The 15,083-nt window shown below is 36.9% G+C and overlaps 1 protein-coding gene across 6 annotated transcripts in view; it reads left to right on the top strand.

Annotated features, from left to right (window-relative positions):
* The window catches only part of ZFYVE16 (zinc finger FYVE-type containing 16), a 58,779-nt gene that overhangs the window by 37,503 nt on the left and 6,193 nt on the right, over positions 1-15,083 (top strand). For all 6 annotated transcript variants that reach the window (XM_066273667.1, XM_066273666.1, XM_066273663.1 and 3 more), the window contains 7 exons: positions 157-381; positions 8,155-8,237; positions 9,210-9,314; positions 10,029-10,176; positions 12,197-12,277; positions 13,484-13,646; positions 14,472-14,577. In XM_066273667.1, coding sequence (XP_066129764.1) covers positions 157-381; positions 8,155-8,237; positions 9,210-9,314; positions 10,029-10,176; positions 12,197-12,277; positions 13,484-13,646; positions 14,472-14,577 — 911 coding nt within the window. The remainder of the gene's footprint in view (positions 1-156; positions 382-8,154; positions 8,238-9,209; positions 9,315-10,028; positions 10,177-12,196; positions 12,278-13,483; positions 13,647-14,471; positions 14,578-15,083) is intronic.

The following is a 15,083-nucleotide window of genomic DNA, read 5'->3' on the forward strand; positions in this document are numbered from 1 at the left end:
GAGCTTGTACACACAAGGTATTTAATAGATGCTTCTTCAAGAGTGGAAATGAGGAAAATATTCTACTTTGCCTTTATTTAAGAAAGTTTGTATTGAGATATTCACTCAAAATGCCTCATTAAAACAACTTAAAAATTTTTTTAATTTTATTCCCAGGAAAATACATAGAAAACTTGGACAATATTACCTTTACTGAAAGTTTTCTCGGTAGCAAAGACCATGGAGGATTCCTGTTTATTACACCTACTTTTCAGAAACTTGACGATCTCCCGTTACCAAATAATCCTTTTCTTTGTGGAATTCTTATCCAGAAGCTAGAGATACCCTGGGCAAAGGTTTTCCCTATGCGTTTAATGTTGAGATTGGGTGCAGAATATAAAGGTAAGTTTTAGAATAATAAGTTAAATTTCATAGGTTAAATTGACAATGTAAAATAAGAATTTTGGGATGTCATTAAAATCAATTTTTTAATGGATTAATGGGACCACTTTTGTTTTGCTGTACTTTTCAAATTCTAAAACAGCCCTCTTTTACTACCAAATTAGTCTGAAAACCTTGGTATGTCATGAAGTTTCTAGATGTTCATAATTATTATATTAAGTTACTTTAAAAATATTTTTTTTAAGTTTTAGAGCAAAACATACTGAACCTTGAAAATTGTTCATAAAAGCATGTACTGTAGGGAGTTCATTTTTTGTTGCCTACCTGTTAAGAATTATTGCTCCCCTCAGTTTGTGTACATTATAGAGCAAAACGTAAGGGATTTTTGGGTTATCAGTGCTACTGCTTTCAGTTACTGACTGTAATCAAGAGTTGACTATTGCCTGACCTGTGGTAGCACAGTGGATAAAGCATCGACCTGGAATGCCGAGGATGCCAGTTCAAAACCCTAGGCTTGCCTGGTCAAGGCACATTTGGGAGTTGATGCTTTCTGTTCCTCCCCCCTTCTCTCTCTCTCTCTCCTCTAAAATGAATAAATAAATTAAAAAAAAAAAAAAAAAAGAGTTGACTATTTTGACCCTGACCAGGTGGTTCAGTGGATAGACTGTTGTCCTAGTGCATGGAGGTTGTGAGTTCTACCCTCCAGACAGGGCACGTATGAGAAGCAACCAATAAATGCATGACTAAATGGAACAACTAGGTGGAACACTGAGTTGATGATGTTTCTCTCTTTCTCCCTCTCTCTCTCAAATCAATGGAGGAAAAAAGTGGATTATTTTTAGAGAAGGAAATAATTTAAAAATAGTGGTTGCCATTTTTATTAAGTTTGAGGTTGTTTTTACCTCTCTTTTTTTTATATATTAAGTGAGAGGGTGAGAGGCTGGTGTCAGAGAGACAGACTCCTGCATGCGCCTCAACCGGGATCTACCCAGCAAGTCCCCTACCGAGTGATGCTCTGCCCATCTGGGGCCGCTGCTCTGTGGCTCAGAAACTGAGCTATTTCAGTGCCTGGGGCAAGGCCATAGAGCCATCCTCAGTGCCCAGAGCCAACTTGCTGGAACCATTTGAGCCATGGCTGTGGGAGTGGGGGGTGAGAGTGAGAGAGAAGGGAAGGGAGGTGGGGGATGGAGAAGCAGATGGTCACTTCTCCTGTGTGCCCTGACTAGGAATCGAACCCGGGACTTCCACATGCTGGGCCAACACTCTACCGCTGAGCCAACTGGCCAGGGCACCTTTCTTTTACTTTTATATTTCTGACATTTAGCTTTATCATCCAAAAGTGATATCGACTGTATCATTTATGTATAATGTATGTATATGTGCATATTTGAGTGTGAGTTTGTGTGTATCTTTACAAGTTTACCCCTAATATAATTGCAGATTCTGAAGCTGTTCTGAAATAATGGTCCAGGTTTATATATACTTATGGTTAGTTATATCTAAGTTGAAATTTTTTTCAATGTTAAACTTTTTGAGTTCCCATATTTTATCCTTTTCTTTTCAAGAAATAATTTATTTATTGCATGTGAAATACATCACATCTAATGAAGTCACTTCTAAATGAAATTGTATACAATTGATTGTAATATAATTTAATAGATTTTTGTGAAGGAAAATTAAATGTAGGGTAATAAAGTCACCATTACTATTTCAAAATGGACAAATTTAGTGAAAGAGATATTTATTTAAATCCCTCTATTGGCAAGTTTTATTTTATTAAACTGACTTTTGGGGGAGGGTTATTATCACTTAGGATTAAATATGTGATATTAAATTGTGTAAAAAGTAACAAAATTTAACTTTTATCTCAGGTTTTATGCTGTGTGAACCAACAAGATTAAGAATTTTCATTTTGAGCCAAGCATCACATCTATTCAACCTAATATTTTGTCTCTGACATTAATATTTGAATGCTTTTTCATGGAAGGTTAGATTAGTATACTAGCTAATCTTAAGTAATTATGGAACATACAGTCTGTAAGTTTGGCCAGTTTTGGCCTGTATTACTTCTAGATGCTAAGTCTGGTTTTCATACACTGAAAGGAAAATCATAGAGCAACATGAGGAACTTCTCAAAAGATACACAGGGCTTGGAGATGTAAAGCTATGATAGCTGATAGTGTTGATGAGGGCAAACCAGCAGCTATAGATAGGAATTAGCTCGTTTCAGCTGTTTTCTGAGTTCTTTATGTTTTGCTGATTTTAGAGATTGGCATTTTGCTGTTACTGGTTCGCATCCCTCTTTACACTTGAATTGAAGTGTGGGGTGGTGGGGTTTGTGATTGTTATAGTGATAATGTACATACAGAAAGTTAACAAAAGTTAGAGTCCCCATGAGTCTTATTATGTTGAACATTTGGTTGGAATATTATTATATGTTGGATTAGATGACTAATGAGATCTCTTTGTAACTCTGACAAGATGTGATTTTAAACCACAACCTTTTGAAAATAGTGTTTTAAATAAAATTACTTATATAAGGAACAATGATGCTCCCTCATTCATAAGAGGTGAAGTAAGATGTCAGTATTTACCTTAATTACTATATCATTTATCATTTTAATATCTTTTATTACTATCTTAGGGTTTTTTTTTTCCAGTCTATACCCTCTATCCTTCAAATAACTTAGTTATCCTTTAAAAAACTACCGATATGTTTGTAATAGCAAATATGTGACTCACCCTGACTTAAATTTTTAAAATAGTTTTCTTAGCATTTTATAAAAGTATATTTGTATCACAGGTATTAGAGAAGGTTGTTTTGCCTGACCAGGCGATGGCGCAGTAGATAGAGCGTCGGACTGGGATGCGGGAGGACCCAGGTTCGAGACCCCGAGGTCGCCAGCTTGAGCGCGGGCTCATCTGGCTTGAGCAAAAAGCTCACCAGCTTGGACCCAAGGATGCTGGCTTGAGCAAGGGGTTACTCAGTCTGCTGAAGGCCCACAGTCAAGGCACATATGAGAAAGCAATCAATGATCGACTAAGGTGTCGAGAAGGTTGTTTGCCCATTACCTAAGCTGAAGGTTAAAAATAATATATCTGCTCAGCGGTAGAGCGTCAGCCTAGCGTGCGGAGGACCCGGGTTCGATTCCCGGCCAGGGCACACAGGAGAAGCGCCCATTTGCTTCTCCACCCCTCCGCCGCGCCTTCCTCTCTGTCTCTCTCTTCCCCTCCCGCAGCCAAGGCTCCATTGGAGCAAAGATGGCCCGGGTGCTGGGGATGGCTCTGTGGCCTCTGCCTCAGGCGCTAGAGTGGCTCTGGTCGCAACATGGCGACGCCCAGGATGGGCAGAGTGTTGCCCCATGGTGGGCATGCCGGGTGGATCCCGGTCGGGCGCATGCGGGAGTCTGTCTGTCTCTCCCTGTTTCCAACTTTAGAAAAATGCAAAAAATAAAAAAATAATAAAAAAATAATAATATATCTGTTTTTTGTTTGTTTGTTTTTGCTTTTTACCTGACCTGTGGTGGTGCAGTGGATAAGGCATCAACCTGGAATGCTGAGGGTTGCCAATTTGAAACCCCAGGCTTGTCGAGTCAAGGTGCATATGAGAAGCAACTACATTGAGTTGATGCTTCCCGCTTCTTTTCCCACCTTTCTTTCCCTCTATTCTCTCTCTAAAATCTATATAAATAAAAATGTAAATGTTTGTTTGTTCAAAATCTTAAATCTCCAAAAGTTCTTCACTGATTGCTTTGAAATTTTGATACAACATTGCATTCGAATACGCTCTTTTTTATATACCTACTATTATATAGATATAGATGTCACACCTGTGACAGGTAAAAACATGCTTTTTTTGAAAATCAGCACCATCTGTTGGATGTAAAAGCAGCACATGCTATACTAAATATTTTACGATTCCATTTCACTGTTTCCGATTTACGATCCATTTACGTGCAGCCAGACTTGAGGATGCACGGTTGCGAGCACGACGATTGTGTTCTGCAGCTTCAGATCTGCTTCGTTCTCAACAGAATGAACAGGACAGGCTGAGAATGGCTGAAAGACATCAGTGAGAAACAGCAGATCAGCGTCAAACACGACTCTGTGCTCAGCAATCACATGATTACAATTATAGTTTGAGCCGGCATGTTCTCATCGGCACTATGACTGAAGTGTGTCCTTATTGCAAGGCTCTGAAATTTAATGGAGAAACGAAAGGAATGTGTTATGCCTCAACTTGGAGAACCACCAGAGCCATTAAAAACTTTGCTTGCTGGATACACGGTTGAATCAAAGCATTTCCTATCTAACATCAGGAAATAGAACTCATGCTTCCAAATGATGTCGTTCGGCGCAGAAATCGTAACAGCTCAATTCATGCCAACTTTCAAAGTGAAAGGACAAATTTATTATAAAGCCGGCTCCTCGCTTCCGTTCCCAGATGGTCAACATAAATTCCTACAAATGTATTTCATCAGTGATGGCAATGATAAATTGAATGCACGCTGCAGAATTTCTACCGGCATAAAAAGGTCCATCATTTCCCAACTGCAAGAGCTTCTTCAAGAAGAAAACAATTTAGTGCGTTTGTTCAAAACAGCAATTGACATGATGCCATCTGATACACACAAGATTGTTATTCATGCTGACAAAACGGCTGCTGGATAACATGTGCGAAGATTCAATGCTCCAACTATAGACGAAGTGGCAATTGTTATAGTCGGAAATCAATTTCAACCTAGAGAAATTGTTCTTCATCAGAGAAACAATCAATTGACAAAACTTGCAGAAACTCTTCGATGCTACAATACCCTGCAATATCCAATCATTTTTGGGATGGTGCCAATGGATATCACTTCAACGTTAAGATGGTAAATATGGCGAAGAAACAAATATGAAATGCAGCGCAATGAATAATTCATACCAATTAATGATTCGAGAAAATAAAGACAATCACATTTTGAAATGCCGTCAATTATTTCACCAATACATCATAGATATGTATGCAAAAATCGAAACAGAACATTTGATATTCTTCCGTTTGAATCAGGCCAAGCTTCGCTCTGAAGAATACGTTCATTTGCGAGATGCAGTTGTAAATGACGGTAGTACAACTAACGTTGGAAGACTAATGATTTTGCCATCTTCATATACAGGCAGCCCATGTTATATTCATGAGTATGCTCAAGATGCAATTTTGTATGTTCGTCACTATGGGCGTCCAGACCTATTCATTACATTCACATGCAATCCAGCTTGGGACGATACACAACAGCTCTTACTTCCTGGCCAATCGCCGGTGGATAGGCATGACATCACAGCACGTGTTTTCAGACAGAAGCTGAAATCGCTGATGGATTTCATGGTAAAACATGAAGTGTTTGGGTCTGTGCACTGGAAAAAATTAATGAGCAACGTCGTAGAAGCAACAATCTTGACAGGACTTTTCAAAGGTGAAGATGTCCTCCTTCCTCGCATTCCTGTGATTCCAATGGATATGCCATTTGCAATTCCCAATTTGATTGGCGTTTGCAATCACCACCAACAAAGTTCAGGGCCAATCTTTAGAATTGTGCACTTTAGATCTACACACAGATTGCTTCTCACATGGACAATGATATGTTGCGTGTTCTAGAGTCGGCAAACCAGACCATCTCTATATCTGCACAGACTGGGACAACAAAAAATATTGTATAACCACAAGAAATTAAACATATTAGAAACTTGCGCTTTCTCTTTTTTTTCTTTTCCATTTTACCAGACTGAGCCACAGCAACGTGTGGCCGGGTACAGCTAGTCAATAAAATTTTTTTTTTTTTTTTTTTTTTTTGTGACAGAGACAGACAGGGACAGATAGAGACAGACAGACGGGAAGGGAGAGAGATGAGAAGCATCAATTCTTTGTTGCAACACCTTAGTTGTTCATTGATTGCTTTCTCATATGCCTTGACTGGGGGCTACAGCAAACCGAGGGACCCCCTGCTCAAGCCAGCCGGTGACCTTGGGGTTTTGAACCTGGCTCCTCCACATCCCAGTCTGACGGTCGATCTACTGCACCACTGCCTGGTCAGGCAATTTTAAAAAAAAGTGTATCTGCTTTTTAATCATCATAAAAATAGTCTTACCTTCCTTTTTTCACCTTCCTTTTCTTCCAGAGTTCCTGCTGCATTGCCAGCAAGGTATCTTTTTCTTTTTGGTGTGCAGTATTTATCATGCCCATGAAAGAAAAAAGTAGTTAGGTGACAGATGCCATGTGCCTTCTCCTTCTCTACATTGATTTCTCTGACTCGGCTCTTTTTTTCATGCTGACCTAAGAACTATAAGTTTACTATATAAATCTATAAATTAGCACAATTGAACATTAATTGTACATGCCTTTAAAATCTTTAATTCTTCATATTTCTCTTTAAATTATCAGAATTTTATGGGGGGTCCAGCAAGTTATTGTAATTTTCCAACTGTCATAATTTTGTAAAAACATAGTGAAAAGATTAAATGCTTTGGAACCAGGCAAGCTTAGTTTCAGATGTTTTCACCAGTTTTTAACTTATCTACTTTTCCATTTATGAAGTAGAGATAGACATACTTGCCTTATCAGGTTGTTATAGGGTTTAAATAAGGTAAGTATTTAAAGCTCCCAGTTCCATGTAGCACTTTCTAGATATGCAGTATAGGTTAATGTCATTAATTTCCTCCCTCCCTTCCTTTCTTCCTGAAAGAGAGAGAGACAGGAAGCGAAAGAGATGAGCAGCATCAATTCTTCATTGCGGCATCTTAGTTGTTCATTGATAGCTTTCTCATATGCGCCTTGACTGGGGAGCTACAACTGAGCCAGTGACCCCTTGCTCAAGCCAGCGACCTTGGGCTTCAAGCTCTCATGAGCATGAGTCATGTCTATGATCCCATGCTCAAGCCAGTGACCCTTCGCTCAAGCCAGCGACTCCATGCTCAAGCTGGTGACCTCGGGATTTTGAACCTGGGTCCTCTGCATCCCAGGCCAACCCTCTGTTCGCTGTGCCACTGCCTGGTCTAGCTCATTCTTTTTTTTTCTTTTTTTTTTTGTATTTTTTCTGAAGCTAGAAACAGGGAGACAGTCAGACAGACTCCCGCATGCGCCCGACCGGGATCCACCCGGCATGCCCACCAGGGACGAAGCTCTGTCCACCAGGGGGCGATGCTCTGCCCCTCCGGGGCGTCGCTCTGTTGCGACCAGAGCCACTCTAGCACCTGGGGCAGTGGCCAAGGAGCCATCCCCAGCGCCCGGGCCATCTTTGCTCCAATGGAGCCTTGGCTGCGGGAGGGGAAGAGAGAGACAGAGAGGAAGGAGAGGGGGAGGGGTGGAGAAGCAGATGGGCGCTTCTCCTGTGTGCCCTGGCCGGGAATCGAACCCGGGACTTCTGCATGCCAGGCCGACGCTCTACCACTGAGCCAGCCGGCCAGGGCTAGCTCATTCTTTTTAAAAATTTTTTCCATTGAGTTGAAAGAGAGAGATAGAGATGGGGAGAGGTTGGTCCACTTAGTTGTTCCATTTAATTGTGCACTCATTGGCTGCTTCTCATATGTGCCCTGACTGGGGAATTGAACCTGTGACCTTGGTGCTCTGGGACAACTCTATCCACTGAACTATACAGCCAGGGCCTCTCATTTTCCCCAGAGAAATGATTGGGGGTCTATTTATTTATATTCTTTGAAAAATAATAAAGGAAATACATTCAAGACTGTTTATTTTGTTTTGTTTGACAGTAACCAGTTTTTATTTCTTATGTATAGCATACCCTGCCCCTCTAACAAGTATCAGAGATCGAAAACCTCTCTTTGGAGAGATAGGACATACTATTATGAACTTACTTGTTGTGAGTATTGAAATACTGTGTTCTTGTATTGTTACTTGAAAAATATATTTAGTAAATTTTACACACTTTTGTTTTTCTATTTTAATTTGGTATATTTGGTATAATGAAGGTTTACTTACAATAAAACCTAATACAGTTAAACTAAATGGGCTGCTTTTAATGATTACATTTTAGAATATATCTCATTTATTTGTAATTATATGTACTTGATTCTAATTATCTTCCAATTCATCCCGCTGTAGTGCTTACACATTTAGGTAATGTGAGAGCTACACAGATGTTGAAGTTTTTGAAGATTTAGTAAAAAAAAAAGTGTTAGTAAAGCCAGTAAGTTTGGTGAGTCTGAGCAAAGTGTGGCCTAAGTTTCATTTGCTTTAGGAAGAATTAGAACAGATGAAATTTGAGGTTTCCTTCTACCCCTGATTTCTATAGTTTTGTGTTTACCTGTTACCACAGAAAAGTATTTCAGTGGACTTACTTTTATGTATAATATTCAGTTTGAAGATTTATTTGGGACAGAGACTTGACTTGGAATGGTAGATAGACAACACAATATACAGAGATGTGCTGTAGAACTGTGTACCTGAAACCTGTATCATTTTGATAACCAGTACCATCCATAAATTCAAAATAAATACAGAAATAAATACATTAAAATAAAATGCATTATCTGTGATGCTCAGTAAAGTCAAGTGCAGAAAATAAAACCTACTTGAAAGATTTTTAACTAAAAAGAGGAGATCAACCCCAATAACCAGAGAATTCTTCCTCAGTTTGATATTCTTTATTACTATTGTGGAATAGCTGGAAAGATTTGTTCACTTTTTAAGTTGGTACTGCTGTTTAGATGGCATTTTCACAGTTATGTAACACAAGTCTTAAAATAATGGATATTCTTAAAGGATTTAATGAATGGGTAAATGTGCATGTATAGTAGTTTAAGATTTATGGAAGTGTCATTATCTTTTGTAGGATCTTCGAAATTACCAGTATACCTTGCATAATGTAGACCAGCTATTGATTCACATGGAAATGGGGAAAAGCTGCATAAAAATACCTCGGAAAAAATACAATGATGTAAGTATAATTGCTGTATTTATTTATTTTTTATTCTTTTCCAAGTGAGAGGAGGAGGGATAGATAGATTCCCATGTGCACCCCAACCAGGATCCACCCTGCAGCCTCCATTTGGGGCCATTGCTTGCCTGTCTGGGGCCATGCTCGCAACCAAGCTATTTTTAGAGCCTGATGTGGAGGCTCCACAGAGCCATCCTTAGCACTGGGGACCAACATGCTTGAAGCAATCAAGCCATGGCTAAGGGTGGGGTGGAGAAGCAAATGGTTGCTCCTCCTGTGTGCCCTGACTGGGAATCAAACCTGGGACATCCTCATTCTGGGCCCATGCTCTACCACTGAGCCAACCAGCCAGGGCCGCTTTATTCAAATTTTGAAGATAATTATTGAACATTAGATTTCCTTAGAAGTGTGTCAGATTAAATTTGTTTCTTTTGAATCAGACTATCAAATGTATGTGGCAAGAAATACTATTTTTGAAATTTTAAATTAGTTTCCTTAAGGCATTTGTTTAATCCTACTTTTTCATCTTTTTTCTGTTTTATATATTGATGTGATTTTATTGTAATACATTTGTTTTAGCACATTCTTGTGGAGTTGTCCAGGCCAAAGTTAATAATTATGAAGCTGGTCAGAAATGTGACTCTTTGAATTAGTGTAACTGATAAAGGCATAAAATGTTAAACATGTTTCTAGGTGAGTGTTGTGTTTTTCCAGGTAATGAAAGTAATAAATTCTTCTAATGATCACGTCATTAGCATTGGAGCTAGTTTTAGTACGGAAGCAGATTCTCATCTAGTCTGTATACAGAATGATGGAGTTTATCAAACACAGGCCAACAGTGCCACTGGCCACCCTAGAAAAGGTGAGTGTTGGTTCCTAGTATTGATCCATTAAACCACCTCAATAAATAGGATTCTTTTCAAAGGGGGAAAGTTTTTTACTTATTTGCTGAATTGATGGTGATAAAACAGCTTTAAAATTTTATCTACACAAATATTTTTAAATTGCTTCTAATTTGTTTTATTCTCTTGAGCTACATTCGGTTTAAAGATTTGGAACACTATATAGATATAGATATCTTCAGGCTTATTGTGTCCTATATAGGAGGAGTCTTTTTTTCCCCTAGATATTTCTCTCTGAAATGAGTTTTGTCACCTTGTTTGCTCTTTGCTTCAACCTTCTTAAGGGAGCAGAGGGTAGATAAGAATGTAGAATAATTTATACAACTGTAAGTGGCTAGGGATATAAAAGTGATAAAGGTGTAAGGTAAATATCATGTCTGAGTGACATTGCTCTCAGTTCTGGCTCAGTGGTCTCAGTGACTACTGTGATTAACAAACCCTTGCAGAAGAGGGTCTAACATATGGAGAGTTAAGAGGAAGTAAGTACTGTATTCTGTAAAGTTAATACATTATAAAATAACATATTTAAAATAGTCTTGACATCTGTCAGCTAATACATTTTTTTCTTACCATAAAAGTAATATGTACTCATTTGTAGTAAGCTTGGAAAATATGTTTTTAAAAGTGGTAAATGAAAAGTGTCACTATATGGCCATTCTTGAGATTTTTACTGTATTTCCTTTTATATTAATACATATGTTAAGTAGATTATTTTGTACTGGATATTTACACTTTTGTATTGTTCTTTTATCATTTAACATGTCACTGATATTTTTTATATTAACACTTAACAACTATTGTAAATTTTTGGAATAGGTATATATTTATAAGTTGAAGAACTATAAATATTTATTGTAAAAAGTCTCTTTTTCTTCCTTGACCCTCAGGGTGTCCTCTTCCCCTCCCCATAGACAACCAAACCATTGTTACCAGTTTCTTGTATATCATTTCTGAGACATTTTTGCTTGTATGTATATTAAAACACACACACACACACCCCTCTTCCACTTTTTTAAACAAGTCATAACTTTGTTCCATACTGTACCTTGCTTTTTCTTTTGTTAACTCACTTTGGATGTGATTCTCTGTTAGTATATAAGGAATTTTCATGTTCCACATAACTTTCCACTTTATATGTGTACATCACTTAATTGTCCCTTATTGATGGAGATAACTTTTACAATCCTTGACTATTTATAAAACTATATACTGTTGGTGATGGAAGGAGGCTTGATTTAAAGTGGTGAATACACAATACAATATGCAGATAGTATATTATAGAATTGTTCACCTGAAACCTATATCATTTTATTAACCAATATCACCCCAATAGATTTTGAAAAAATAAAATAAATAAATAAAAATAGACTGTGATTAACCTTGTATACATGCCATTAAGTTCTAAAAATGGAATTGGTACATCAAAGGATACATATTTTTATAGTTTTAATAGATAATTATCAGGTTGTTCACCCAGAGATTGTTCTGATTTATGCTCTCACCCCCCTCACACACAGATACAAACATTTTAAATAGTACAATAGACCATCAATTATTAGATACAAACATTGAATTAACTTTATGCAATATTTGTCTTAATTTAATTTTGTTTTTTATTAGCTTTCTAATGTAAGTGATGTGGGCATGGCATTTATCAGGTACTTAAAATGTGCCATGCTCCACATTACATGTTTAACAAATATCATATAACATAAAATAGAATAGATTAAGCCTGACCTGTGGTGGCGCAGTGGGATAAAGCGTCGACCTGGAACACTGAGGTTGCCAGTTAGAAACCTTGGGCTTGCCCAGTCAAGGCACATATGGGAGTTGATGCTTCCTGCTCCTCCCCTTTCTCTCCCTCTCTCTCTCTCTCTCTCTCTCTCTCTCTCTCTCTCTCCCCCCTAAAAATCAATAAATTTTAAATAAATAAATAAATAGAATAGGTTAAAACATAATTGTAGTATTGTTTTTTACCAGTGACAGGTGCAAGTTTTGTAGTGTTCAACGGAGCTTTGAAAACATCTTCAGGATTTCTTGCTAAGTCCAGCATAGTTGAAGGTAGGAGTTTCATCTTTAAATTGTTTTAATGTAAAGATGTTTTCCATTTTATTTTTTGAGACTGTATTTGATACTTATATAAAAGAATATATGTAAATTATAAGGCGTAGTACCACAAACTACTGTGAAATCATGATGCAGTCCAAGAACTAGAACATGACCAATATTTGGGTCTATTTATACCTTCTTCCTTCTCCCTCCAAAAGTTAACTACTGGATTGAATACTGTTTATGATTCTCTTGCTTAATATTTTTTTACATTGTATAAACATATGCCTAAACAATGTTTATTTATGCTTATTTGGGAGAGTTATAAAGATATCATTCTTCACATTATTGTCATGTCTCTAAAATTTATGCATGTTGTTGCCAGCAATTATAGCTTATATATTTCAGTACTATTAAATATTTTATAATATTTATTTATTATCTTTTAATTGTGAACATCTGAGTTGGTTCTTTTTTATGCTATTGTGAACAGTGTTGCTAGTGGCATTCCTATTGGTGTGTGTCGATATTGCACACGTCTATGAGTTTGTCTAGAGCTGTGGTTTTCAACCTTTTTATACTTGGAGATCAGTGAAAATAGGAGAATTATTTCAGGGACTGCTAAGGCATGAATCATCCTGAGCATAAGGGAATTTGACAAAGATAATTGGGTCTGTAATCTTCATAATCAATATGATTAACTCTTGCGGATTGGCATGGGCCCACAGACTGGTGGTTGAAAAATATTGCAGACAGTTATTTCTGGCTTCTTAAGCTAGTATGGCCATTGCAGGCTTAATGGATCACCATGTAGGAATTGTCCCAAGAAGAGAACCTAAGCAATTGTGGGCTCACTTGCTGAGTTTTTTTCTAAGGATCATGGTATTGCATTTCCTACTGTCCACAACCTAAAACATTTCCCTCATATATTTTGTCTAGTTTTATGGTTGGTTGTTATGGAAGAGCTAGTTTGGTGTCATAGCCAGAAGTGGAAATATTTTTAATCACCTACTAATTTTTTTTTACTATTAATAAAGAATTCTTAACTTTGTGAAATAGTTTTCTTATTTCCTAATAGAAAACAACCATTAAGATAACAGATGATTTGAAACATATCTTGCACAGAACAAAATACTGCATTTTGATACAAATTTTATGGATTAGACATATAAATTAATATTTAGTAAAATAAATGTACAATATAACTCTCGTTTTTAGATGGCTTAATGGTACAAATAACTGCAGAGACCATGGATGGCTTGCGGCTAGCTCTACGAGAACAGAAGGATTTTAAAATTGCATGTGGGAAAGTTGATGCTGTAGACCTGAGAGAATATGTGGATATCTGCTGGGTAGATTCTGAAGAAAAAGGAAACAAAAAGTAGGACCTTTTGTTACTGAAATATTATTGATTTGATTGAAGGGGAAAGGATAAAAACATCTGGCTTAAAAAAATATATTTTATGAAAAAATATAGAATTATACCATAAATTTCAATGCTTATACTTCAGTTGATGAATGCACTCTGTTTTTTCAGCTATGTGCCTACATATCCTCATGTGTGTTTTCTCAGCCAGGATGAAGGGTGGTCAATTGGGAGGGGGCCAATGACCAAATGTCCATTGTGTAGCATTGTGGGCTTGATGCCAGGGCTGAGAAAAGCAAGACACATTCTTTGTGATGTGTCTATTTTTGTAAGTAAAGAATTCCCTCTGGGTGTTTATTCTGTTTTATATTGATTCACTGTAAATCCAAACAACTGAATTTAATAACATACTTTAGAAGCCTTACAGAATATTACTATGGTCATTCCTTCCTCTTTTCTAAAAGTTACCCATTTTCTTTTCTATTTTTGAGAGTGGCTGAGGGGTCTGGAGCAAAGAAGAAAGAATCCTAATGCTGATGCTGAAGGATTCTAAAATACAATTTTTGAAATTCATGTGACAGTTTTTCTGTTAGGAAACTAAGGTATTTTAAGCTTCAGGTCTAAATTGGACATATGAAAAAGTACATTTAATTTGCTGCACAATCAAGAAATCTTGGTAAATGAATACAAACTACAGTTTTAATTATTTGTTCATAACAAAAACTTAATGCCATTTCAAATTTATAACTCTCATAATTTTTCTCCTTATTCCATAATAATTTATTTCATAAGAAGCACCTTAGTAGTAGTAATTCTGTTGTATTATATTTTATTCTGTAGTGTTACCAGTTCTGTGGATGGAATATCATTACAAGGATTTCCAAGTGAAAAAATAAAACTGGAAACCGATTTTGAAACTGATGAGAAGATTGTAAAGTGTACAGAGGTAAACGAGAACAGAGATTCCCTCCCCTTTACATGCTGTGTTTGGATATGGTATTTGTTGTTGTTGTTGTTTTAATTGGAAGATTTTGCAGTACTCAACTTCTGAATGTTTAAGTATAGCTTATTACACCTTTTTCATTACAAATGGAGACACATACTTCTTACCAGACTTCCTTTTATAACACCAGATTTAGATTTCTGTAGTAGTATTTCAGGCTCATAGTTAAGTTTTGGCAGCATTGTCATATTTTATATAAATGTGTTGTGACTATATTTTCATTTTCATCTTATTTTACAGAAATTAAAATGTTGATATCAATTTTAATCACATGTTCAAGTTATTTTAAAACAAATTTTTTTAAGAAGGGATATGAAACTTTAGATTCCTAACTCTTAGCGTACCTCCGTATTTGCCCTCACTCTGCCTCCCAGGTCAGGAAGTCAGTGTTACTCACTGCATGTGTGTTCTTTTTCTTTGTGACTTTATGTGTGCACAAGGTAGAAGCT

The sequence above is a fragment of the Saccopteryx bilineata genome, chromosome 4 (assembly GCF_036850765.1).
Source record: "Saccopteryx bilineata isolate mSacBil1 chromosome 4, mSacBil1_pri_phased_curated, whole genome shotgun sequence".
In the NCBI taxonomy this organism is placed as follows: domain Eukaryota; kingdom Metazoa; phylum Chordata; class Mammalia; order Chiroptera; family Emballonuridae; genus Saccopteryx; species Saccopteryx bilineata.